General features: G+C 61.6%; 2 protein-coding genes across 3 annotated transcripts in view; both read right to left on the bottom strand.

Moving 5' to 3' along the window:
* Positions 1-2,525: 2,525 nt before the first annotated feature.
* On the bottom strand, positions 2,526-8,090 carry SPIB (Spi-B transcription factor (Spi-1/PU.1 related)). The gene is made up of 6 exons (XM_012643139.1): positions 8,068-8,090; positions 7,167-7,194; positions 5,664-5,736; positions 5,172-5,386; positions 4,657-4,807; positions 2,526-2,824 (listed from the first exon to the last, which is right to left on the bottom strand). The coding sequence occupies exons 1-6, from the start codon at positions 8,088-8,090 to the stop codon at positions 2,526-2,528; spliced, it is 789 nt and encodes a 262-aa protein (XP_012498593.1).
* A 901-nt stretch (positions 8,091-8,991) lies between these two features.
* POLD1 (polymerase (DNA directed), delta 1, catalytic subunit) overlaps positions 8,992-26,019 on the bottom strand; it is a 22,746-nt gene continuing 5,718 nt past the window's right edge. The window contains exons 2-27 of one of the 2 annotated variants that reach the window (XM_012643096.1): positions 24,664-24,866; positions 24,267-24,380; positions 21,926-22,072; positions 21,724-21,849; positions 21,487-21,655; positions 21,307-21,388; positions 21,110-21,239; positions 20,635-20,801; positions 20,263-20,367; positions 18,311-18,451; positions 18,114-18,224; positions 17,470-17,661; positions 17,202-17,290; positions 16,988-17,104; positions 16,647-16,760; positions 16,245-16,392; positions 13,695-13,790; positions 13,361-13,498; positions 12,147-12,322; positions 11,714-11,866; positions 11,489-11,591; positions 10,457-10,589; positions 10,264-10,377; positions 9,878-9,930; positions 9,703-9,800; positions 8,992-9,162 (exon numbers count right to left, since the gene is read on the bottom strand). In XM_012643096.1, the coding sequence (XP_012498550.1) occupies positions 9,057-9,162; positions 9,703-9,800; positions 9,878-9,930; positions 10,264-10,377; positions 10,457-10,589; positions 11,489-11,591; positions 11,714-11,866; positions 12,147-12,322; positions 13,361-13,498; positions 13,695-13,790; positions 16,245-16,392; positions 16,647-16,760; positions 16,988-17,104; positions 17,202-17,290; positions 17,470-17,661; positions 18,114-18,224; positions 18,311-18,451; positions 20,263-20,367; positions 20,635-20,801; positions 21,110-21,239; positions 21,307-21,388; positions 21,487-21,655; positions 21,724-21,849; positions 21,926-22,072; positions 24,267-24,380; positions 24,664-24,865 (3,324 nt within the window). In that variant the 5' untranslated portion in view covers position 24,866 and the 3' untranslated portion in view covers positions 8,992-9,056. The remainder of the gene's footprint in view (positions 9,163-9,702; positions 9,801-9,877; positions 9,931-10,263; positions 10,378-10,456; positions 10,590-11,488; positions 11,592-11,713; positions 11,867-12,146; positions 12,323-13,360; positions 13,499-13,694; positions 13,791-16,244; positions 16,393-16,646; positions 16,761-16,987; positions 17,105-17,201; positions 17,291-17,469; positions 17,662-18,113; positions 18,225-18,310; positions 18,452-20,262; positions 20,368-20,634; positions 20,802-21,109; positions 21,240-21,306; positions 21,389-21,486; positions 21,656-21,723; positions 21,850-21,925; positions 22,073-24,266; positions 24,381-24,663; positions 24,867-26,019) is intronic. The other variant, XR_001137435.1, reaches the window with a different exon arrangement.

A 26,019-nucleotide genomic window follows, 5' to 3' on the forward strand; every position in this document is an offset into this window, starting at 1 on the left:
TTGGGGGAGGGCGGGGCTTAGGAGAGCAGGTGTTGAGGGGAGGAGGGCGAGGTGGGTGTGAGAGGGAGGGAAAGGGTGTGAGGGACTTGGAGCTAAGGCGAGGGACCCGCCTGGGAAGTGACGCCGTGTGAGGGACTCAGAGTGAGGGAAGACAAGCCCCACCCCCTTTTCTTCCGGCCCATCTCCCCCTACCCCTTTTCCAAAACCCCCTATGAGCCGGAAACTTCCCCGCCTCCAGGGAGAGCTAAGCCAACCCGGCAGCAGCCTGCCTGTGACGTCACGAGTTGTCAGGCAGACTGCCACGCCGGTCCCGAGAAGCCCGTAAAGTTCTGGCTGGGCCGGTGTCAGCAGTGGCGCTGCCACCTGTAGCCCCGCGTCCCTCGCCACCAACCCGAGGGCTCAACCCAGAGGCGGGGGTGACTGGAATAGAGACCCAGACGGAAGGGGAACCATGAAGGAGGTAGGGGAGAACTCTAATTGGCGGGAAGAGAGAAGATATCAAAATTAAACGGAACCTCAGTGCCTGCACCGCAAGCCCCTTTTTCGGCACTCAAAGCTCAGCCAGGTCTGGCTGTAACTGCCTCTTAGAACTCCAGTCTCCTCTTCCCCCTTGTTGTCGCGGTGTCTCCGAGAGCCAGCAGCCCCAGTGGAGGGGCAGGATTGCAATCCCTGACCAAGTGTCCCGGGAGGTCTACCCTGATTTCTTTTGCTTTATTTTCTTTTATTCCACATTTAGGATGACAATGATTTCTTTTGTAAAAAGTACCTTCCTTGTAGGAGGAGGCCTTGGGGAGGATGTTTTGCACGTGCCTCCCTCCTTCCCCTCCCCACTCCTTCTCTTGAGGGCAGGTCCCAGCCTAGGCTCTGCGGCCAGCCGCTGTGTGTCCCCACGTGGACTTCTTGCCTCTCTGGGTCCTTCATGCTCCTCCTCCTCCTTGATGTCAGATATCAGTGGGGAGTGGGGTGGGTTTCAGATGTGTCAAAGGCTCAATAGGGTTATAAGTACTTTTTGCGATCTTCCTCCTCCTCCTGCTCTCCCCCTTTCACTGAAGGGACAAACTGAGGCCTGGAAGTCATTTCCCCTTAGATCCCCCAGCCCACCCAGGCTCCAGGACCTGGACCTCTGGCCTCTTGGACCACAGCTGTGACTCCCCAGGGGTCCCCGTCACAGCCCCACAGTCATCCAGGCTTCAGCTCCAGCTGGGCTTACCCGGGGGGTGAGACACAAATGGTTGGGGCCCAACAGTCGGCTGACAGAAGCCACTGGGGTAAGACAGCAAGAGGAGGCAGAGACCCGGGCAGATTGGAGAAGAAATGCCACATTAGGAAGGGGCCATGTCCTGTTCCAGCCTCCCCAGAATGAAAAGCTGACCCACTGTCACCAGATCGCCCAAAGTTTTAAGTGAAGGCACAAACCTGGATTATGTAAAATCTCCCACTTTGAAAGGTAAGCTGTTAACGTGCATCCGACCCACCCACCCAAACCCCCAAATGCTGCCGTGAACTAAAGAAAACACCACCCGGGACCTAGTTTGCCGACACTGTGGAGGTGACCAGTGTGATACTCTGGTTAGAAATGACATGGGAAGCTGCCAAGATCATCCAGAAATCGGCTGAGTGGCCAGAATGATCCTCAATGTGGCCATGTGGAGGGCCCCCCAGGACAGGTAGGGTCCCCATGAGAACTATGGCTGCTGTGGGGTCCCTCAAGGGGCATATCAGATGGGGATCCTAGGGGCCCCTCAAATGTGATTGGGGAATCCCAGATATGACAAGGGCATCCCAGTGGGGGCCCAGATATGACCCAGTTCACTGAACCCCCCACCCCAGACTGGACCAGAGTGGTTTCAGAAATGACAAAGGATCCCAGAGGGGCCCTAGATGTGATTGGAAAATTCCAGACACAAGAAAGTGACAGTAGTACGGTTCCAGGGAACCAGGGGGTCTCAAAGATGGCGAAGGGATTTGAGGGGACAGATGTGACAAGAGTCATAGATGGGCATAGAGATCTGAGACATAATAAAGGACTAGGAGAGCTCGGATCTGACAAAAGGGACTCAGACATGAGAAGGGGACCCCAGAGGTACCCCTGGACAGGGCTCAGGGTTGCTGGCAGGTCCCCCTCCCGGTGTGACGATCTGTGTGCTCCCCTCGATGAGACTTGAGGGTTCACAAGGGATCTTAGGGAGGTCCCAGGCCCAGTCGGGGAACCCCAGAGAAGCTGGGATTCTGGAAGCACTACCCCACTCCAGCACCCCCCAGAGTGGTCTACGGATCCTGAGCCCCAAAACATGAGCATCCGAGGATCCCGTACGTAGCAGAGGGATGCCACGGGGGCCCTGAGCAGGGCTTAGGGGTTATGGCGACACTCCCCCACCTCGAGTGTGGGCTCCACAGGTCCTGTGACCTAGGGTGTGGCGACGCCAACGTGCCACGGGGACCCCAGAGGAGTCCTGGCTGGGCCGTGAGGTCCCCCGAGCGGCTCCCCAGGCGGTCTGGGGCTGCCGGGGCTGCCCGGGCAGGGCTCAGGCGCGGCGGGCGCCGGGCAGCAGCGCGCTGTCGAACTGGTAGGTGAGCTTGCGCTTCACCTTGCGGATCTCGCCCGTCTTGGCGTAGTTGCGCAGCGCGCGCGCCAGCTTCTGGTAGGTCATGCGCTTGCGGTTGCCCTTCTGCTGGCCCCAGCGGCGCGCCAGCAGCTCCTTGTGCTTGGAGGAGAACTGGAAGACGCCGGCGCCCGGCTCCACCCACCACACGCACTCGCGCATGTCGCCGCGGGTCAGCAGCCCCAGCAGGAACTGGTACAGGCGCAGCTTCTTGCGGGCCCCTGCGGCGGGGTAGGGGGACGCGTTAGAAGGGGGTCCCCAGGCGCCGCCCCCACGCCCTCCCAGCTTCCTTCCACCCCGGCCTCAGTCTCCCCATCCGGAGAAGTGGGGCGAGGGGGGTGCCTGCTGGATACCCCTGACTCTGTGCCCACCCCGCCCCCAGCCCCGCCCCAAGCAAGTCACCCCCTCCCTGCTGCTGTGAGCCCCGGAACTCCACCCCCTCCCGCGCGTCGGTCCGTGGGATTTGCGCCCGCCCCGTCTCCCGCTCTGCGGCCGGCACCGAGGCGCGTGGTCGCTGAGCCCGTGAGTGGAGGAATGCGGCATGGGTTGGCCGCGCTCCTCGAGGCCTCATGTTACTGGCAGCGGAGCTGACCGGCCGCGAACGGATCTGGGGTCGGTTTGAGTCGGCCTGGCCATTTCTCCCGCTCCCGGTCTCCCAGCCGCTCAGCCCAGACGGGACGGGGTCGCTGGAGAGGCTGAGGCGCCTGACTCCTGGGCTCCTGCAAGCAGCAAGGACCCCACAGGGCTTGGGGTTTCAAAGCAGGGCGTTGAGTGCAACAAGAACCTTCTGCCATTTCCCAGCTGTGTGAACTCGGGGTGGTGATGTAGTGAATTCTATCACTTTTTATGTCTTCTCGGCCGCCACTTTAAGCATAAGCTGGACTTTCTCGCACCAGAAGCAGGACTCGGTCGCCCCTGACAGTTTCCAGTTCTACCCACGCTCCCCGCCCCCGCCCCATGGAAGACCGTTGAGTCCCCTAAATGTGGTGGATCCCAGACACCTGCCTTATACAGTTGCCTTCTGGCGACCCCTCCCTATGGGACAGCTCGATGCAGCCTCATGACGGCCCTGCTGGCCCCCATGCCCCACGCCCCAGATAGGGGGGTCTCAGTGGCCACCTCTCAGGCACAGTGTGACCTCGTGGAACTGGAGCCCATTTGCTCTAAACCCACCAATTAAAACTCCCTGCAGGAAACCGGTTTGGATGACACCCTGGACCCCAATAAGGCATTGGCCCACGGGTCGCTCTCTCCCCCTGCCGGTGCTCCCTGGCCTGTGCTGCCTGCGTGTGCGTGGCCTCGGGGAATGCCACGTACCCCTCAAGACCTGTAAGTAATGAAATCTTTATTTCCATGTTGTGTCTCTCCTAATCACTGGGGGGCGCTCTGCATCTAAATTAGAACAGGTGACTTAACCTCTCCGCGTCAGAGTCTCTTCAGCCATAAATGAGGCTGATGGGTGTGCGACTTTTACAAAGCCCTAGGGAGCATTTGGTGCCAGGTGCTTTGCTAGTTGCTATACAGTTGTCCTCCGGGAGGAAGGACCTGACCCATGAGATAGGAGGAGGAGGATGCCCCGCTTACAGAGGGGAAATCGAGGCCCAGATACAGAAAGTCACTCATGACCCTAACTTCTCAGGGTTGCGCATAACGGATGTTGGGCACACGGGCGGAGCAGAGGTTGACTAGTTGGGGGTTGATCTCGTGGTTATTTTTGTTGCCCCCGTGGGGACAATGACGGTGAAGACGCTGACTTTGCTGAGTGCTCGCTCTGTGCCAAGTACTACTGTCCCATCTACACGTGTGACCCCGTCCTATCCTCCCAATGACCTCACCAGGGTAGACACTATCACTGCCATTCCCACTGCACAGACAGGAAACCAAGGCACAGAGAGGTAGAGACACTTGCCCAAGGTCACGCAGCTAGCAGCAGGTGTGGATCTGGGAACTGCCCTCAGCACTCGAGCATACAGTAGGTGCTTGGGAAGCCACGGTTCCTTTAGCCCCCTCCCCATCTCCAGTTGGCGTCCCCACCCCAGCCACTCCCACATACCTGCCTCAGATCCCCTCCCCTCGGGGCCAGTCATGAGGGCCTCGTCCGACTCGCTGTCCGAAACCTCCAGGGCCGGGCTGTCCAGCAGCAGATCTTCCTCCTCCGACAGCACAGGGCTGGGGTACGGGGCGTACGCCGGGGGACCCAGAGTCTGCGGAAGGTCAGGGTCACCTGCGCATCCAGGGTCCCCCTTTTCTCTTTCCACCTCCTCCACTCGGCCCCCCGCTGTGGCCCTCCCTGCTCTGTCCCGACTTTGTGGACAGCGGGGACTCTGTCGTGGCCAGGGGACACCTGAGCCGTGTCTGTGAAAGCCCACCCGACACAGCTAACCCCGGTCTGTGCTGTCCCTTGCTTCATCTCTGCCTCTGCCCACTCGTGCAGGGAGTCATCGCCATACTGGCCCTCGGAGGTGGCTAAAGGGGTTACTAGGGGCACAGTTTTAACACAGGGCCTGGCACCTAGTAAACCTCAATCAGACGACAGGGCTTGTTTTTAACTAGCTCCCTGCCACTCACCTGGCTGGCGAAGTCCTCTGTGGGGTACGCTGGGAGGCCGGGCCCTGCGGCCTCCAGGCTGGGGGCCGTGCCGAGGCTCCCTGTAGAGCTGTAGGCCGAGGGTCCGTAGCACAGCTGGATGGCCTGCGGGTGGCCGAAGGCTGCCGCCGCCGAGTCGAAGGCTTCATAGGGGGCAGCTGGGACAGGTGGGGACCCGGTCCAGTCCCACAGGGGATCTGGGGGAAGGGCACTGAGTCAGAAGCTGGGTGTTCTGACTGAGGCCTCCTCCTCCTTGAAGCCCCCAGCACAGAGAGGCCATTGTGGGTTGTGCAAATATCTGACCCCAGGATTTGCATGGGGGGGCAGCTGGGTGGGAGCGGGAAGGGGAGGAGGTCTGGAGGCCTGGGCTACCCTTATCCCGCTGTGCTAGGTCACGCCCTCCCCTGGGCCTCAGCTCCTCCATCTGTGAAATGGGCCCAAGGCCTGGGTGGGGAAGGGGCCAGAGTCACTCACCAGGAGCCCCGTCTGAGTCGGGGTAGCTGGAGTGCTTGCAGGTGTCCAGGTCATAGAAGACGCCGTCTGGGTACTGATGGGGTCGGGGAGGGAAGAGGGGTCATCCCAGGCTTCGGGGAGCCCCCACCCCCACCCTTGGGAGACTCCGACACAGACAGGGGAGAGAAGGGGCAATGCTGGAGAGAACACAGAGACAGAAAGAGACAGTGAAAGGGAGAGACTCGGAGACTAGGCACGGAGACGTACAGAGGTACAGACAGTAGAGACAGACATGACGCAAGACGGACACACGGCAGCCAGCTCCTGCTGGGCCCACGGGCACCTCGCTGGTGTACAGGCAGCACACACAGCGCCCGGGGAAGGGCTGGGAGGACCCCCCCGGCCCTGCCTGCCTGGGGGGCGGAGGCACAGGGCGAGAGCAGGAGGAGTGTTTGTGCAGAGGCGGGGGCTCAACGCTTCTCAAACCCACCTCCGCGTTTCCTCCACTTGTCCCAAGAATCATGTGTTGCTTTAGCAACTGGGGACAATACCCCATCCCTACGACCCAGCAATCTCACTCCTAGGAATTTTACCCTGGAGAACGGAAAATGTACGTCCACAAAATAGCCTTGTTCAAGAATAATCAGAGAAGCTTGGCGAATAGCCCCCGACTGGAAACAGCCCAGGTGTGCCCATCAGCAGGCGCAGGGGTGCAAACCGCAGCGCCCGGTGGTGGAGCGCGACGCAGCCGGGACACAGAACAAACGCCCGACACACTTCGTGCTGAGCGGAGGCAGCCAGACCCGGGGAACACACTGCAGGACTCACTTTATCTAAAGCTCAAAAACAGGCAACACTAACCGATGGTGGAAATATCGGGTATTGACTGGGAAGGGACATGAGGGAATATTCTGGAATGATGGAAGTGTTCTATGTCTTGATCTGGTTTGTGGCGACACAGGTGTATGTGTAATGTGAAAACTCACTGCAGTGTACTTGGGACTTGTCACTTCACTGACCCGTAAGTTACACCTCAGTTAAAAAACAAAACAAAACTAAACTGGAGGATGGGACGGCTTGGGGGAGGGGTTCTTTGGGCCGGGCCGTCGGGCTTTAGTCCTCAGACGGGTTGTGGGTGCCAGCGTGTTGGGCATGGTATTCTTGTGTCTGAAATATTACAGAGTCAAATGTTTAAAAATACGAAGCAAAAAAGGAGGAAGGGAAAGAAGAGACATGGATGTGCATTTGCGGAACGTGGGGCGGGCAGGGGACAAGACGCACGAAGTCGCGGGAAGCGGACTCAGAGTCTGAGCGTTAGACTGCGCGGCAACGTCTCTCTCTGGGAGGGACGGTAGAAACGTGGCTGCGATGGGACGGGGGCGGCGGGAGATACCAAGGGGGAGTTCCGAAAGACAAAGTGACAGGAAGGGATGGAAGAGGAAACTGAGGCAGGGGGCAAGTGACCTCTCTGAGGGAGGTCACTGGTGGGCCGCCCCTCCCTGGCCCCCAGGGGCCCCGACTCACCAGACAGCTGAAGTGGGGCCCGTCGAGCCTGGAAGGGGAGAGACACAGGGGCATGTCGGGGCTGCCTTCAGCCACCTCAGTCTCCAAGTGGTTGGGGGCTGACGGGAGGTGGCAGCAGCTGTGCCCGCTGCGGCTCTGCAGTCGGGCTTGGCGTCCCTGCGTGAGACCTGCCCCACCACATTCACCCCACTCCCCACCGGGACAGGAAGTGGGGGGCGGGGGCCAGGCAAATGTCCCCCCCGGGATTTGCATACACTCAGGCTGAGGGGGGCAGGGAAAGTGAGGGAGAGAAAGTCCCCGGAGAGGAGGGGGGAGGGGGCCTGGGCCAAGCCGGCCTGGGTGGCAAGTGGGTTAAGTGGGAGGAGAAGGATGGAGAGACGTCTGGGCAGAGACGGGAAACAGGCGAGGGCGAGAGGAGAGGGGTGTGCGGAGACAGCCCCGCACCCAGGCAGAGAGCACCTCTGGAGCCCCGGGGATAGAGAGGTGGGGGGGGGTGAGGGAGGAGAAACAGACGACAGAGAGAGCTGGAAAGAGAGACAGAGACAGAGACAGAGACAGAAACACAGATGCAGCCAGACACGGAGTCAGACTCAGACACGGCGCAGACGACACAGTGAGACCCAGGGAGAGGCAGAGACGGGCAGCGTGGGAGCCACAGAGGCCATCAGCAGAGGGGACAGAAGCAAGTGTCCCAGGGAAATGAGATATTTGGGGGCCAGGAAAGACAGGCATGGGAGGAAAGAGCCTGAGGTGGAGAGGGAAGAGAACCAGTGGGGCAGGGGACAGTGTGGACCCCTCCCCTCCCACCCACCTGCCCTGGGTGGGGCAGAGACCACTGCCCGTGGGTGGGGGGCCGGAGGGGGCTGGGGGTCCTGAGTGCAGGCGAGGGGACCCCACTTACTGTGCAGCCTCCAGGGCGAGCATGGTGGTGCAGGGCTGGAGCTTGCCGCCTGCGGCCGCCACCCTATTTATACCTTGGCCCAGCCCCCTGGGGGGGGCACAGCTCGGCCCTCCTCGAAAATCCCCTCAGGGAGGGGGTCAGGGAAGGGGCTGGATTGCACAACCCCGTGGTCACGTGGCAGGGAGGGCGGGCCAGGGGCTGCCTGGATTTGGGGATCCCCACAGGGGGTGGGGATGGGAGAGGAGCTGGATTGGGAGACCCCAAAAAGCAAAGGGCCAGGGAGGTCAGTGAAGGGGGGAGCAGGAACGGCGGGATCCGGACCCAGGAGCCACATTGCAGCAGGAGGGGCTCGGCTGTGGGCGGGCTGGGGGTGGCAGCAGGACTCCGTCCCTGAGGGACATACAGGTCGGTGTCAGGAGGCAGTGAGGGGCCGTGGGGACGGGCCACAGGGACGAACACGGGGATCGCCAGGGGGTCTCATAAGTGGACAGGGGCTGGGGGAAACCAGACCCGAAGCTGATCACCAGGACCCCGACATGGAAACATCCGTGGGTGTGTGACGTGGCAGGGGGGTCCCCTTGGTCATGCCGGGGAGTGGAAGCCTCCGTGCCAGGGGCTGCCCCAGGGCCTGGAGAAAACGGGTCAGCACCTGGAGGGCGGGGTGGCCCCCGGGGAAGGTGGGCTGGGGCCAGACACCTGGGTGCCCTGCGCAGGGGCAGAGGAGAGCGTGTGTGGAGACATTCGCTCACGGCTACATGGGAGGGGTCAAAAGGGAAACTGAGGCAGGCTTGGCCTGCATGGGCCTGGCAGCAGAAACCTCAGCACTGAGGGGAAGGAAGCCCAGCAGGGGCCTTGGGGGTCTCAGGGGTCTGGTCCGGGCTTATGGGATGCGGCCTTTCCCCCCAAGAGACCACCAAACACCAGGTAGCAAAAGGCCTGAACTTTATTCGTTCTCACCCCCGCCCCAGCCCTCAAGGATGCTTCCAAGGTCACCAGGTCTCAGGGCCTGGGGGCCCGAAGCGCCGCAGAAGCTGCTCCTGGTCCTCCAAGTCCTTCCGCACCTTCTTGCGCATGTAGAAGATGGGACAGTCCCGGCTGTGGCCGGGCGGCGGGGTCAGGCCAGGCCCGTGCCCAGCCCGGGGATGGGGCGGGGGCAGTGAGCACCGTCCCTGGGGCAGGGGCTGTTCCCAGGACTTTGGCCCCTGCCTGCTGCCCACCCGCCTCCCGCGGCAGGCTGTTTGCTCAGTGGGCACGAAGGCGGGGCCGATAACAGCGGGTACCCGGTGAGGAGCGGGCCACGGCCGTATATCACCTGTCACCTGGCGTGGGAACCCGCCCCGCCTGCCCGTTCCCTGGGGAAAGCCCAGCCCCTCCCTGGGGGAGGGGGCCAGGACGGCTGGGTGTGCCATTCCCCAGCAGATACTGGGAGCCCAGCCCTGCTGCCCGGAGCACCCACCTTCTGGGGGGCTGGGATGGGCCCACTTTGCAGGCGAGGACACTGAGGCTCAGGAGGCCTCTCAGCCAGAGGGGAAGGGTGGGGAGGGCGTGCAGGAAGAGACCGTGGAGTGGGAGGTTTGGCCCAGGACCCACAGGCCGGGAGCTGGGAGGGGCGAGGCGGGCCGGCGGGGCACACACCTGGTGCAGATGACATCCTCATGCAGGCTGCCCTGACAGCGCTGGCACTGCGTCCAGAGGCGCGAGAAGCGCTCCTCCAGGGCATTCAGGTGCGACACCTGGGGACAGCAGCGGCTAAGCAGGTGCCGCAGACTCCCCGGCCCCCACCCCCGCGCCCAGCCTCCCGGCCTCTCACCTCCTTCTGATAGAGCTCCGACTCCCGCGGCTGGCAGAACTTGCACACGGCTCCTGGCGGCGGGCGGGGCCGGGTCAGCACGGGGTGCTGGGGCTCAGCCAGGGCCTGGCCACCGCATCCCTGCCCCTTCCCTGCCCACGGCCCATCCCGGCTTCCAAAAGTCCCCGGAGGCCAGAGAACAAGGGAGCCCGTGTGTGGGGAAAACTCCCCTGGGGAACTCCCGGGGCAGGGGCCGAGGACCCTCCTGCGGGGGGTGCAGGCAGAGGGGAGCCCCCACCAGGGGCCCTTGGTGCAGTGCCTGCTTGTGGGGTGGGTGTGGGGCCTGGGGCGACGGGGGGAGACAGCTGGGGCTGCGGCCGGGGGCCGGGTGGCCGGCGGGCGCTCACCCTGGTGGCTGAGCACAGTTCGGCAGCCGATGCAGCAGTCGCGGCGTTTGGCGAAGGCCAGGAGGCCGCCCACCTTGCCCGTGAGCACCGTCTTGCAGCGCGTGTGGTCACCCCCTGCAGGAGGGGAGGGCAGGCGGTGGGCTGGTGCCCTCCCCGGCCAGGGGAGCCCCCCGCCCCCCGGGCCTGCCCTTACGCAACAGCACGGCCTCGGCGCGGCCCTCGCCCAGGATGGGCTCGAAGATGCGCAGCAGCGGCTTGGCGAGCTGCTGCTCCAGGTAGTACTGCGTGTCGATGGGCAGGCTGTGCTCCAGCACGAACAGGGGGTCCTGCGGCCACACGACGCATGTCACCCACCAGGCGGCCGAGGGCAAGGGCCCTGGGAACCACTGGTGGCAGGAGGATGAGAACGTGGGCAGTGCCTGGGCGTGAGCACTGCCCTGCGGGCTGTGACGTGGGCCTGGGTCTGGATGGGGTCAGAGGTCATGGAGGAGTCTCTGAGCCACAGGCTCTGTGACCCATGCTGGGGACCCTCAGGTCACTAAGAAAGGGTCAGAGTTCACAGGGGGAAGCAAGGACAAGGAAGGAGTCGGGGTCAGAGGTCACAGGGCCTAGATGTGGGACACAGGAGTCTGGGTCGGATGGGAGCACTGTGAACCCAGGGAAGTCAGGGCTGGACAGCTGTGTGTACAGCGCAGGGACTGGGGCCTCCTTTCTCTCTTTCTTTTTGTTTTTAGACAGAGTCACGCTCTGTTGCCCGGGCTAGAGTGAGTGCCGTGGCGTCAGCCTAGCTCACTGCAACCCAAAACTACTGGGTTCAAGCGATCCTCCTGCCTCAGCTTCCCAAGTAGCTGGGACTACAGGCACGCACCATGACACCCGGCTGATTTTTCTATTTTTAGTAGAGACGGGGTCTCGCTCTTGCTTAGGCTGGTTTTGAATTCCTGAGCTCAAGCGATCCTCCCGCCTCGGCCTCCCAGAGTGCTAGGATTACAGGCGTGAGCCACCACGCCCGGCCGGGGCCTCCTTTCTAAAGCAGGGAGCAAGGGGTGTCAGAATAACTCCAGAGGGGCTGAGACCCACTCCCGGGGGAGGGCACAGGGGGAGGTTCTCAGGCCCCGAGGGGCCGTGGAGGCACACGCCCCTCCCCGGCGGCCCGCCCATCTTGGAAAGCAGAAGTGAGAGCAGAGGGGCCTGGGAGGGTGCGGGCAGCCCAGGTGGGCCTGACCTCAGACTTCATGTAGGCGGCCACGCCCTTAGCAGCACCGATGATCACGTAGGGGACGCGGTCGCCCAGGTTGGGCGCACTCCCGGGGTCCCGCTTCCTCATCCTGCGTGGAGACCAAGCGGCGGGTGGGTGAGGGCTGGTGGGGGGCGGCATAGGAAGTGGTGGGCCCAGCTGGCAGGAAGGAAGGGCTATTTCTGGACGGCACCGCCCCGCCCGCCCGCGGACCTCTCGGCCAGCTCCACGTGGGCCTGCTTGCCGGCGTAGTCGGCGGCCGCGCGGGTCAGCTCCTTGGTGATGACCAGCTGGGAGATGTCGATGCGGTTGCACAGCAGGTCCGAGATGACTTCCTGCGCGTGGGCCACGGCGCCCTCCGGGTCTCTGTGGGCAAGGTGGGCCGGACAGGCTGGTGTCACCAATGGCCACTGAGGGCCAGGCTGGCACCTCCACTGGTTCCTGGGCTGAGGAGGGTCCTGCCCAGCCACAGGCTGCAAGGCGGCAGAGGCGTGGCCTGAACCCACGGTTGTCCGAGGTGACTCCTCCCATTGCCTCCCCACTGAGGAAGTGCTGGCCTGACACCTGTGTCCCTAGAGGAGGAGGGGCTGGGGGCCTGGACCCCTGGGTCTGAGGGAGGAGGGGCTGGGATGAGGGTCCCACGCACCGGTCTATGAGCAGGCGGCGCAGCGAGGCAGTGACGAGGTTGGCCACTAGGGGGCAGTTGTCCCTGCGCACGGCCTCCAGGCCCTTGCAGTCCATGCGGTCGTGGGCGTCAGGCCGGGAGGAGAAGAGAAGACCCGCATAGCGCTTCTTGCTGATGAGCAGGTAGGGGAAGTAGACCTGGGAGTGACCCGTGGCTGAGACCCCAAGACCGTGGTGTCTGGTCCCCAGTCCTGAGACTCCCTCCAGAAAACGAGGGCAGACAGGGATGGGCCCGGAGTCGCACGATTTGGACGCTTGAGGAGACAAGCCCCGAACCTGGCAGGACGGACCCTGCGACCGCGGCGTGCTGCCGTTAGGTGGCCCCTGAGCACCCTCAGCGCTCCAGGGGCCCCTAGTCTGAGACAGGGACTGGGATCAGCCCAGAGACAGCCCCTGCGACCTGACGTGATGCGATGAGGCTTCCCCTCCAAGGCAGACAAGACTAAGCTCAGCGCAGAGCCGCGAGGCAGAGACTTCCCCAAACCGGAAGGCTCCAAGTCTGAGATCTGGGGCACCCAGAGATGCACGTTTGAACCATGGAGAAAAAAATGCAGCTTGAGGACCCGGCACGGGGCACACGGCTGCAGGCCCAGCTCCTCGGAGCCTGAGTCAGGAGGAGCACTTGGGCTCAGGAGTGCGGGGCTGCAGGGAGCTACGACCACGGCTGGGAGTAGCCGCTGGGCTCTAGCCTGGGCAACACAGCGAGACCCCGTCTCTTAGAAAAAACATAAGTATGGCGTGAGGGCTCCTGGGGCCAAGCCTGACACACCCTGGGAGCTGGGAGGACTGGACCATGGTGCACAATCCAAGATACACCCCCGGCAGGGTCCCCGCTGCTCAGCGCAGGCCCCACATCTGACAGGTGCTGGGAAACCGCAAAACCACGGACTTCGTGACAGGGTTTTCAGAAAACAGATGCTGTCCTGTGTAACAAAGCCCAAGGCCCCAAACTCGGGAGAATCCAGGCAGCAAAATAACTTGACATTGGGGCTTGTGAACCCCAAGAATGGATACTCAGAGTACCCCAAAATGGAGAGACCTTGACACACCACAGGATCCCCAGCTCAGTACATACTCAGGCCCTGCAGGCACCCCATGGGTCAGAAGCCCCCAAACTGGCAAGACGCACATTAGCTTCCACTGAGTCCTGAGCGTGGGAGGCGGGGGCCCAAGTACCTTTTCAAACTCCAGCCGGATGGGCGATGGGAAGTGACCTGACACCCAGTCTGCGGCCTCTCGCCCCAGGGCCATCGCCTCCGCCACAGAGGACACACCGAATCGGCACATGACAGAGTCGGTGTCACCATAGACCACCTGGGGAGGGTGTGTGTGTGAGGGAGGGTACCTCCTGCCACCCCGGGGCGCCCAGTGCTGAGGGAAGCCCACGGATGCAGCAGGAGAGCAGGACAGGGGGAGACCAGGAGGCGTGGGGACAGCCGGGCCTGGGCATCCAGCAGTCCCCCGACCTGCGTCCACCCCATCTCAGGGCAGAGTCGGAGCAGCCCCTGACCTTGGCACTGGTGCTGTAGCCATTCTCCACCGTGTACTTAGACTCGACCAGTTGCTTGGTCTTCTCAATCATCTGACGCCCGAACCCGGTGACACTCTGTGGGGTAGACAGTCGTGCAGAGTGAAAGCCCAGAGGTCATCTGCGGTGGACTTAGGTTGGAGGGGTCCGGCCTCTGCCGCTTCCTTGCAGCATGGGCTCGGATGAACCACTCTGCCCACCCAGGCCTCAGCCTCCAAATCTACAAAGTGAGGCTACTAGGCTGCTGCTCTTCAGTGGTCTGTTGGGAAGAAGTGGGTTCTCCGGCCCAGAGCTCTGGGCATAGATGAGGAATTGACATCAAACAAGTGTAGCCTAAAGAGGCCACTGGCTCAGTGTTTCCCTGACACCGTGATGTTGTGGGCGGCTCTCTGCGGTACAGGACCACTGACATTCCTGGTCCCTTCCTTGAATGCCAGCAGTGCCACCCCCATACTTGTGACATCAGAAATGACCCTACCTACACACTGACAAATGCCCCCCAGTGTAGAGAGCAGTACCACCCCCACTGAGAAACCATTCCTTTCCAATTGTCTTATTTTACAATTAAGGAAAATGAGGCTGGGGGGCAGACATACCGAAAAGAGATGGGTGTATTTCTTTTGTTTTCGTTTGTGTGGATCCAGTCAGAAAATCTTTGTCGTTTAACCTGAGCGTTTAGTCTATTTACATTTAGTGTAATTACTAATATATTTGGGCTTAAATCTACTATCTGCCTTTTACTTGTTCTGCCTGTTCTATGTTCCTTTTCTTTCCTTTCTTATCTTCTTCTCCAGGCCTGCCTTTTGCTTAGGGGCTGGAGACTGATGTCCGAACATTCATCCCTTTCCACCAAGGAGGCTGGGGAGGCAGCCAAGGATCACGAAAAGCCAAATAGGGGAGTAAGGGTGGCATGCAGTAAGGGATCCACCTTGCCCAGAGAAAGGCCTGGCCCTTGTCTGGCTCTTAGAAGGGGACCTCTAAGCCCTTGGAATATCCTGCCTGATAAAGAGTGTCTCTGTTTACCTGAGACCTTGAGCCACACCAGGGAGTTTATGCCAACAACGTGGTTTATGGTAGGGACCTTCGGCCATGTTATCAGTTGGACCTTTGAGAGGAGGGGACTGGAGACTGAGTAACTAAGGTCAGTCACATGGGCGATCCATGCCTACATGACACCCAGTAAAAACCACGGATAACAAAGACCAAAGCTAGGGTGAGATTCCCTAGTTGGCAATGCCCCATGTGTGTCGTCATGCATCAATCTTCCAGAAATAAGTGCTGTGTGTGTGACTCTACCGAAGAGAGGACAACTGCAAGATACACGCCTGGTCTTTCCTGGACCCCGCGTTCTACACCTCTTCCCTTTGCTGATTTTAACCTGTATCCTTTCGCTGTATTAAATCATTACTGTGAGTGCTTCTAGTGCTACTGAATCTGAGAGCAGTCTTGGAAGCTCCAGAACCGCAGGAGGGTCGGTGTGTGCGCAGGCCCCTCCTACCAGGTCTGCCCACTGGCAATTCTCCCAAGCCTTCCGTCCAGAGCCACGTGAAAACTGACACAGTGCCCAGGTAGGGAGGGAGCTCCCCATGGCTGGAGGTAACCAAGCAGAGATGTACTTGTTCTGCTAGTCTGGAATGTGCCAGGACTCAAACTCCAGGAGAGAAGACTGGACAGGAAGACTCTTTTGAGGCTCTCGTAGGCCAGGGGCTGAGGCACCAATTCCGGCCTGGGGAATCTCAGAGAAACTCAGACCCTCTGTGGTCTCAGTGCAAATCTGTTTTTCTGTCCACGCTGCCACGGGTAAGCAGGCCCAGGACGCCGCTGTGGATGGTGAGCGAGACAGTGGGCTTCTCTGCCTACGATCCCTCTCGGAGCCAGCCCCCGACCACATGCCCACTGTGGTCGTGATCGAGGACACACAGCGACCAAGCATCAGAGCTTGGCTGTGCTGCCGGGCGTCCACCAGCCCTGCCCCAGTCCCCTTGAGCGGAGACACAGCGGAGACCGTTCCCTGTCCCCCCATCAGTGAGAGAGGAATCTGCCTCCCTCCCCTCGCCCTCGCAGGAGCAAAGGAGGAGGTGAGCTGGGGCGCAGCGTGCTGGGTGGGGGTCTGTAGGGGACCGTGTGATGGGTGACTCTGCATGAGCATCGCCGCCCCAGAGCGGCAGGCCCCGCCCAGCCCCTGCTTTATCTGTCTGCAGAGCCCTTAGCGCCCCACTTGCCTCCTAGACACGTTTATTGCTGTCCCTATCCTCGTGCACACTAGGCTGTGAGCCATACAAGGACAGAAACTCTGATCTGTCTTGTCATCTCTGTACCCCAGGATGCAGAGCAAGGCCTGACCACAGCACACGCTCGGTGTTTGCTCATAAAGCCAACCGCTCGAGCCGTGTTGGCATCCTCTCTCCGAAAGGCCAGCGAGTTGGGTGCCCAGGCCCTGAGCTCTGGATGCGGTTCCCCCATACGGCGCCCTGGTCTCTTACACAGGGGGCCCGCCCGCCCCTGCGCGCCTGCCAGGGCCTGAGTGCTCACCTGTGAGATCTCCAGGCACGGTAACTTGCCCACCTGGGCGCCGGTGAAGCCATAGACAGAGTTGGCGCTCACCTTCAGCGCCAGCTGCCGCCCGTCCAGGACCTGCCGCCGCAGAGGGTCTGTCTCCTTGGCCAGCTCGGCCTTGGCCCTGGGAGGGGACGGGGTAAAGGCCACTCAGGCAGCGCCCAGGCCCCAAGGGAAGACCGGAGGCTTGGGGAGGGGCCTGGGCACTGGTCAGGGTGCTTTTCTAGAAAGGGAAGCCACACAGAGCTGGGTGAGCTGTGCGCGGCACGGGGCTCCCGGCCAAGGGCACGTGGCAGCCGCCTGGAGCGGGCAGCCCCGGGTGACCCAGAGAGGGCCGGGGACCTCTGAGAGGCCTCAGGAGGGGTGTCAAGAGCTCACCTCTTCCGGGCGCTGAGCAGGTTCTCCAGGATCTGGGGCAGCAGCCCCTTCCGCACCAACGTCTTCACAAACTCATCCCCAGTGGGCGTCTTGATGAACTGATCCTCGGTCAGGCTGGGGTGGGAGACGGTGGCGGTGACTGCCCGGCCGCCTCTCCTCCTCCAGCCCCCCCTCTGCCCTGCTGCCCCGGCCTTGGCCATGAGCACACTCAGGCCTCTCAGGCACCCGCCTCCTCTCCCTGCTATTTCTGGGCCTGTGCCTGTCGCCCCGCCAGCCTGGGAGCCCTGGAAGGTAGGGCCCAGGTCGGCCTTGGGGGACACATGCTGATGCGAGTGCCGTACCCCAGTTTCTGGGCGGCCCCGGGCCGCAGGAGCGTGGTGTAGCACAGGTTGTGGGCCATCATGATGGATGGGTACAGCGAGGAGAAGTCCAGGGTGGCGATGGGGACGTCGTAGTATCTGGGAGGGGAGGAGCCTCGAGGAGTCAGGGCGGGGAGCCCCCAAACACCACCCCGCCCCCTGCCACCTTCCCCCCTGCCCTACCTCGGGGCCTCACCCTTTGAGGGGCTCAATGACAGTGGCTCCCGTGTAGTCCTCGCCGCCCTCTGACTTCACCACGGGCATCACCAGCCCCTCGTGCATGGCCTGGGCGGGGAGAAGGCGGGAATGGAGGAGTGGGCGCAGGCAGACTAGAAGGTGGGGGACGAAAGTGCATCCAGGACACGTGGCCTGGAGGGGGCCGGGGTGAGTGACTGGAGCCCAGGGGTGGGGACAAGCCTGGCAGGACCACTTGGTAGGCAGCAGTGTGGATGGGGCCCACTGACCTGCCGCAGCAGCTGGGACACGACCTTGACCTGCTGGCCGCGGCTGAGCAGGTAGCTGAGGGGCACGCCCGTGACCCGCGCCATCTCCACGGCGTTCACCAGCACCATGAGCCGCTCGAGCAGCCGCAGCGGCAGGTAGGCGTCCTTGAGGCAGTACACGGCCAGGCGGCGGCGGGTCTGGTCGTTGCCGTTCTGCGGACAGGCACCGATGGGTCAGGCGGAGGCCCCGGGGCTCCAGGGTCGGGACAAGGAGGCCCGGGGGGCGTGCGAGGTGGGGAGAGGCAGGGCCAGATGCTGAATGGTCAGGGAGCGGGCGAAGGTCTGGGTGGGGACAGTCGACAGGGTCAGAGGGAGGGGGGAGCAGTCTGAAGGGCCAGTGTGGACTAGGGGTCAGGGCAGCAGAGCAGAGCAAAGGTCACAGTGACAGAGGTCATGGGAGGGGGCAAAAGTGTAGTCAGAGGTCAGAAAAAGGTGGGTGGCAGGTGAGGTCCCAGGTCACACAAGTAGATGAAAGAAGTCAGAGATCGGGGCACAAAGTTGAGGTGAGAGGTCAGGGAAGGTAAAGGTCAGGGGTCAGGACAAGGTGCAGGTCAGATGCGAGGTCGGGAAGGCAGCAGGTGGAGGCGCGGGGTCGAGGCGGGCACCTGCAGGTCGGTGATGATGCTGTGCTGCACGTCCTCCTTCTGCTCGCCCAGGAAGTGGAAGCTCACGGCGTTGAGCGTGTAGGAGCGGAGCTTGTACTCCCGCAGCAGCACCTGCGGGGGTGAGACCGGGCTGGGCCGGGGCCTGGGCGGTGGCCTCCCGAGGCTGGGGGCCCTCCCGCGGCCCGACCCGGCCGTACCTGCAGCATGTCCATCTGCACGCGGCCCACCATGCTGACCACCTTGCTCTCCCGCCGCCCCATCTGCTTGGACTGGAACGACGAGTCCCGGATGTTGGAGCGGAGGTTGGCCACTCGGCCCAAGAAAGGGAATGTCTGTGCCTGGGGGGTGGGACAGCCACGTGGGCAGGGAGAGGCTGCGGCGTGGGACAAGCTGGCTCCTGACTCAGGGGCCCCCGGGTCACAGGAGGGGAGGGGACTGAGGCCAACCACAACACCTCTGTACGAGACCCAGGAGCAGGGGCAGCCCTGGATCAAAGATGCTCGGGGACCGGGCATGGGCTGGAGGCCGGGGAGTCTGGGGGAGGACTAAGCCACAGCCGGGGCTGGGACAAGGGGGGCCTGATAGGCTGGGGGGCCAAGCATGGTGCCCAGGGGCTGCGGGCTGCACCTAGGTGGGGAACAGGAGGAGGAGCAGATTTGGGGGATGACACTGAGCTCAGCAGGGATGCGGTGAGCACGTTGGGTGGCCTGGCCGGGGGCAGCAGAGATAGGGGGCGGCCTGGAGAGCTGGGCTGAGGGCGCAGGGAGCACACAGGCGGAAGGGCCTTGCAGGCTGTCGGGCCCATCCTGGAGGGGAGACTGAGGCAGGGAAGAGGCCTGAGCTGGGCTCAGAACAGAGCACAGGGTGTGCCAAGGGGAGGGGAGGGAGGGGGCCAGTGGCCTGGGTGTCAATGCCAGGCTGGTGGGGGGACTTCTCCCTGGAGCTGCTGGGAATCACGAGAGTCTGTTTTGTTTTTTCGCCGCCAAGTTGGCCAAACATATACAGCATATGTATGTGTTACAACAGTAACACAGCGTACCCCATTCGGGGCTGAATCGTGTCCTCCGCAGAGATGTGGAAGTCTGAGCACCTCAGAATGAGGCCTCATGTGGAAATAAGTCTTCGCGGGGATCAAGTTAAGATGAGACTGGGGGGTGGGCCCTAACACGATACGACCGTGTCCTCATAAAAAGGGGAAATTGGGATGCAGGGCCGAGTACAGAGGGAAAACGACACGAAGAGACAGGGAGCAGACGGCCACCTGCCAGCCAAGGAGAGGCCGGGGACAGGCCCTGCCCTCACAGCCCTGGTGTCACTGAGGAACCAGCCCTGCCAACACCTGTGCCTCGGCCTTTCCAGCCTCGAGAGCCCTGACACAACCAACCTCTGTCGTTTTAAGCCACAAGCGTGGGCTGTGGTACTTTGTAACAGCAGCTCGAGGAAACTAACACACCGTTACACGCTCACACCAGACGACACACGCACCCAGACCGTCACGTTCTTCAGCGAACCCCACCTTTTCCTTACTCTTCATTATTACCATTATGGTTTCCCTTATTCTGTCTTTTTTTTTTTTTTTAAGAGACGGGGTTTTGCCCTGTCATCCGGGCTGGAGCAGCGCAGCGGTGCTGCAGCCTTGAACTCCCAGGCTCAAGTGATCCTCCTTCCTCCGTCTCCCGGGTAGCTGGGACAGCAAGCGTGCACCACCACACTCGGCTGATGTTTTTAATATTAAATATTTTGTCGAGACAGGGTCTTGCTATGTTGCCCAGGCTGGTCTAGAACCCCTGGCCTCAAGCGATCCTTCCACCTCAGCCTCCCAAAGCGCTGGGATTACCGGCATGGGCCACCATGCCCGGCCTCATTCTGTCCCGTGCTAAAGCAAGGCCCGGATCCAAGGGCTAGTTCCACGGCTCACTGAACCCCTTCCTCTAAGCTTCAGCCTGCAGCTGTGACAACCGCCACAGTGATGTCGTGGACTTTGAGCAGGACAGCGCAGGGCCCAGGATGCCCCTGGAGCTGCTGGGGGTGACAGGCTGCAGATACACAGAGCAAGAAGGACAGCCCGAGGGGACAGAGCCACAGGGAAAGGGAGCAGGGAGGGGCCCCGAGGCCCCCGGCTGAGCCTCTCCACCCACCCTGCCCTCACCTTGAGGGTCTGGGCCCGAGAGATGAGGTACGGAAGGTCGAAGTTCTGGATGTTGTAGCCGGTGATCACGTCAGGGTCCATGATGCGGATGAAGGTGGACCAGGCCTGGCGGTGGGAGCACACGGGGTCACCTGCTCATCCCTCGGCCTCGGATCCCGCTACTCCAGAATGGTCTGGAAGCCCACCCCCACCCCCTGCACATCTGAAATACTGCAGAACCCAGAGGGAAATGTTCAGCCCCCAGAGCACAGGATCCGACTAAACCCAGACACAGGCGTCCCGCATCCAGGGGACCCGCCTGGGATGGCTCGGGGTGTGGAGGACGGAGTGGGGGGCGCTGAGGAAAACGGTGGGGGGTAGAACGAGAGCCACCTGGAGCAGGTCCTCCTCCTTCTCGTAGCTCTGCACCTTGGCGCCCAGGATGGGGGCGCAGGGCCGCAGGGTGAGCGCCAGGCGCAGGAAGGGCTCTGGCTCACCCCAGCGCAGGCCCAGAGAGCAGATCTGGATCACGGGGTCGCGCTCGGGCTCAGGAAAGACGCCTGCAGAGGGAGCGAGGGGCGGGGGGACATGTGGGACCTGACTCCTGCCTCTCCCTACGACACCAACGTGGCCTCCCTCTTCCAGCCTGTCCATACCCGTCCGTCCCCACTGCCTGCAGAAGCTGCAAGACCCGTCCCTGGTTCCTGCTCTGCCCTCACCACCAGGCCCTACCCCCTCCCTCACTCCTGCCTCAGAGCCTTTGCACTTGCTGTCCCGTCTGCCAGGCCTGCTCTCCCCACACCCCACCCAGCACGGCACATCAGTGACATCCAGTGGCAGGGAGGCGCCCCAGGCCCTGCAGACAGACCTTTGCGGCCAGCACACTCGATGTCGAAGCTGAGCACGCGCAGGGGTGCGATGCGCTGCCACGGCCCCTCTGGGGGGTGACTGACCACATCTGACCACAGCACATCCGCCTCCAGCTGACACAGCGTAGCCTGCGGGGACGGCAGTGTCAGGGGCAGCAGGGCCCCGGCCCCCTGCCCTGACCCAGGGAGCCCGCACCTTCTCCTTTGGCCTCAGGACGTATTTCCCAGCCGGGAGCTCCAGCCAGTTACAGCCGACGATGTCCGTGTCCACCATGAACCTGGGGGATGGCGGGGCTGAAGGTCAGCGGGCAGAGGCCGCCTGAGGGCGGGCGGTGGGGTGCGGACAGAGGGCTGAGAAGTGAGGCAGAGGCTGTACCGGATCTCAAAGTCGACGTTGGTCTCATAGGGTGCGAAGCTGGGGGTGCCCAGGCCTGGCACGCGGATGCCCTGCTCCAGCAGGCGGCGGGCGGGGGCCACGAGGCGGGGCAGCGCCAGGGTGATTCGCAGAAACGGGGAGGGGCCGTGCCCGTGGTACCCGAACATGCCTGTGGACAGAGGAGGCTGGGACCGGCTCAGGGGGGCCCCACCCGCTGGGCCCCGGGACGTCACTCACTTTCTCGAGAGCACAGCTCCACGGCCAGCACTGCCGGCCCCGTGAGCTCCTTGCCCCCGCGCTGGTCCCGGCTGATGGCCGCACTCAGCTCTTGCTGCAGGTCACTCAGGTGCTCGGGTCCAAAGCCTGGTGTGAGAGGGCCGGTCAGAGGTGCAGGTCTCTGGTGCACAGGGGTGGGGTCTCCGGGGTGGGGGCCACTCACCGGGGGGCGCCGGGGTGTAGAAGTAGGGCGCGAAGCCGTGGATGTGGCAGCAGACGGAGACGCCCTCATCAGTGACCCCAAAGGCTCGGAGCACAGGCACGGAGCCGGGGGACGGTGGCGGCTCTCCAGGCAGGGGCCGTGCTGGGCCTGGGTCGGGAGTCACAGGATAAGGCAGGGGCCACCCCCCCAGGTTCCTTGAAGCCTCATCTCCCAGACCCCTGTGGCTCCAAACACAGCCCCCGGCCTGGCTGCACTGTTGAGTGTCTGTCAGCCTCCTCCCTGGTCCCCACTGGCACCCTTGTCCTCCCAGGACACCTCCCACAGCGCGGCCAGATGCAGACCTCCTTCTGTTTACTACAACATTAGAAAAAATTCCTGCAATAAGTCAAATCGGCTTTTGGCGTGTACGCCCAGTGTCAGGAACTTTAATGCACGTAGAGGTCCAGGTGACCGCCACCAAAACTGGGGTGCAAAACAGTTCCATCGCCCCAGGCAGCTCCGCAACCCCTGGCACCCGCTGATCTTGTTCTCTGTCACTACGGTTTTTTGTCTTCTCGAGACTGTCCACACAAACAGAATCATCGAGGCTCGGATCAGTACGTAACCTTTCAAGCCTGGCTTCTTTCGCTCAGCGTGGCAGCTTTGAGAGTCACCGGCATCGCTGTGTGTGTCAAAAGTCTGTTCCTCTTTACTGTGGAGCAGTGTCACACACTGCAGACGAACCGCAGTTTGTTTTGTCATTCACCGGCTGCGGGACACCTGGGTCGTTCCCAGTTTTCGGTGGTTATGAACAGAGCTGCCATTGACACCCACGTACGAGGTTTGTTTGAACTAAGTTGTTGTTTTGCTAGGAGTGGAATTGCCAGTCCTATGGTAAAAGTAGGTTTCAAACTCTAAGAAACCACCAGCAGTCTGTGCGTGGTGGCTCACACCTGTAATCCCAGCACTTTGGGAGGCTGAGGCAGGAGGATCGCTTGAGGTCAGGAGTTCGAGACCAGCCTAGACAACACAGCAAGACTGTAACTCTACAAAAAATAGAAACATTAGCCAGACGTGGTGGTGCACGCCTGCACTCCTAGCTACTTGGGAAGCTGAGGCAGGAGGATTGCTGAGCCCAGGAGTTCAGGGCTGCAGTGAGCTATGATAGTGCCACTGAACGCTAGCCTGGGCGACACAGTAAGACCTTGTCTAAAAAAAAAAAACAACTCAACAACAACAAAAAGAAACTACCGAGCTGTCTTCCAGAGTGGCCGCGCCACGTTGTTTTCCCACCAGCAGCGTCCGAGCGTTCCAGTTGCTCTGTGTCCCCACCAGCACTTGGTGTTGTCGGTCTATTTTACTGCGGCCATCCTATCGGGTGTGCTGTCCCTCTCTGGGGCTTGTATTTGCTTTTCCCTAAGGGCTGATGAGCATCATTTCAGGGGCTTATCTGCCATCAGATCTGTCCTCTTGGGTGAACCATCTGTTCAAGTCTTTTGTCCATTTTTGAACTGGGTTGTTTTCTCACTGTCGAGATCCGAGTGGTCTTTACGTACTTGCAACACAGTGCTTGGTCAGCTGTGTGGCTTGTCGTCTCATTCTCCGCAGGGAGCCTTCTCGCACAGAAGCTGGAGTCGCTCCAATACCAAACACTCACCAGCTCGCTGGGGACGGAAGCTGGAGGGCTCCTCGAGGTCCTTGCCTGGGCCCACAAGACCCCAGTGACCTCCCTGCCGTCATCTTCACCCCTCGCCCCTACTCCCGCCACACTGGTCTCCTCCCTGCTGGTCCTTAAACATCTCACACATGTCCCTCCTCAGACCCTCGCCAGGAACCCCTCTTTCCCAGACATCCCCACAGCTTCCACTTACCTCCTCCCAGGCCTTCCCTGACCTCCACGATACAGACCGGTACCCTCCACCTGCTTTACCTTCCTCCATAACCCTCACCGCCACCTGGCGCTACACTTCCTTGTTTATTCTCTTTCCTTCTAGAATGTGAGCCTAGAAGGGCAGGGACCTTGCCTGCCTGGGGACAGGGCCTGGCTCAACGTACATACTTGGAAGTTGCTAACTACATGGAAGAACGAATGAATGAGGGAATGGATGGATGGATGGATGTAAAAACATATGTCTCTCCCCTCTGCAAGGAGTCGGCTCTTCTCACCTTCAGGTATCAGCTGGAAGATGCTCGCCACCTCCAGGAAGCCTTCCCGGGCCCCTGCCCTTCCTCTCACAGCCCTGGTCGCTGGGGTGGGACTGCCTGTGTCCACCTCCTCCCGCAGACTGTGACCACCAGACGGGCAGAGCACAGAGGAGCCCAGGGCCCCTTCCCCCACCCTGCCTCTACCCCCTAAACTCACCCACGTAATGGTCGATCTCCAGCTGCTGGAAGATGAGGGGCTCTGCCTGGGGGTCCAGGGGCGGTGGGGTGGGCCGAAGCCAGCGGGGATCTACGGCTGACGGGGAGAACTGCCCTGGCGGGGAGGGAAGGAAGTGGGGCTATGTGGAGTCCTGGTCCTGCCTTGGAAATAATAACCCCCGGGGCCGGGATGTGCAATTATGAAAGGAGTCAGGTGGAGGTGGTGTCCCTGTCAGGCAGGAAACTCGGGAGAGAATGAGGGTCAAAGGTCAGCCCTATGCAGGACTCCAAGTGGGCCAGACAGGGGTCACAGGTCAGACTTGCAGCTGACTCTCCTCCAGAGGCCAGACCAAGGGTGACGGGGCAGGCACAGCAGGGGCTCCCGCTGCACGTCTCACCATCTGCGGCCCCCTCCAGGGCCGACCGCAGCTCCTCCTCCTCCTGTTCCTGCAGCCTGTGCTCCGCCTCCATCTCCTCCATCAGCGCCAGCTCCTCCTCAAACGGGGATGGCTGCATTGGCTCGTCCTCGTCCCAGAGGTCCCCGCGGGCCCGCTTTGGGGGCACCCCAGGCCCTGGGCCTGGCCGCCGCTTGCCATCCATCCTGCCAGGCAAGTTGGGGCTTGGTGGGAGTTCTGACCAGAGACACCCCTTTCCCTGTCTTCTCCTCGGCCTCCCATGCACCCCCACGACTGTGAGCCTTTTGATACTCTGGAGTGGCTGAAGGGTAACACAGCTCTGCAGCCTGCAGGCCAGTGGGTTGGGTGGCACATTCCAGATGCTCAGCTGTGAGCCCACACAGTCGCACCCCACTCTCCTTCCCACCTCCGCTTAACCCTTTCCTCGCGTGCTCAAGCCCCACATCCTTCTCCCCATTTCCTCGCCACTCATAGGCCCCTCGTCACCTTCCCTGCACACCCGCCACCCTCTCTCCCCATCAGACTTGGTCCTTAGCACATCTCTTTCTTTCCCATGAACTTCCGTCCGGAACATTCTCGCCTACGCACCACCCCCTCTGCCCGGCCTTCATTCCGTGAGCGGCTGGGAGGCACGAGCTTCGGGCCAGTCACTGTGCCAGGTGCCAGGGAGGGCCCTGAAACACGAGTCTGGTCAGTTACCTTCCCAGCTCCAAACACTTCCGAGGCTCCCCATTGCCTTAAAAATCCTTTTGACTTTGAAATAATTCCAAACTCCTAGAACTTCTGCACACCCTTCCTCCAGACTCCCCCATCATCAGTACATGGCAACATTCGCTCCACAACCTCCCGGAGCAAAGCTGCCTATCTGTCTTGCACACCTGCCTGTCTCTGAACAGTTAAGTGGAGAAATCAGCTTGGATCTTCCTTGGGCCCCAGAGTTTTGGCGGCTCCTCGTTACAGCAGCTTAGTCCAGGCCCTCACAAATACCCGCACTGGAAACTCTGACCTGACGGCGGACATGTCTCCCCAAATGTTCACACCTGCTGTGCCACGGATACTACTCGGCATTAAAAAGGCGTCAGCCACGGATACACGCACGGCACGGGTGAATCTCAAATCATGCCGTACAAGAGGCCGGACACAAAGAAGTATATATTGGGGGAATGGAGAGTGGCTGCTTAATGAGCATGGGGTTTTCTTTTGGGGTGATGAAATATTTTGGAACTAGATAGAGGTGATGGTTGTACAATATTGTGAATGTGCCAAATGCCGCTGAATTGCTTGCTTTAAAATGGTTAATTTCATCTTGGTAAAAAAAAAAAAAAAAACAGGCTGGGC

Source organism: Propithecus coquereli, unplaced genomic scaffold, assembly GCF_000956105.1.
Source record: "Propithecus coquereli isolate 6110/MARCELLA unplaced genomic scaffold, Pcoq_1.0 Scaffold193, whole genome shotgun sequence".
Classification (NCBI taxonomy): domain Eukaryota; kingdom Metazoa; phylum Chordata; class Mammalia; order Primates; family Indriidae; genus Propithecus; species Propithecus coquereli.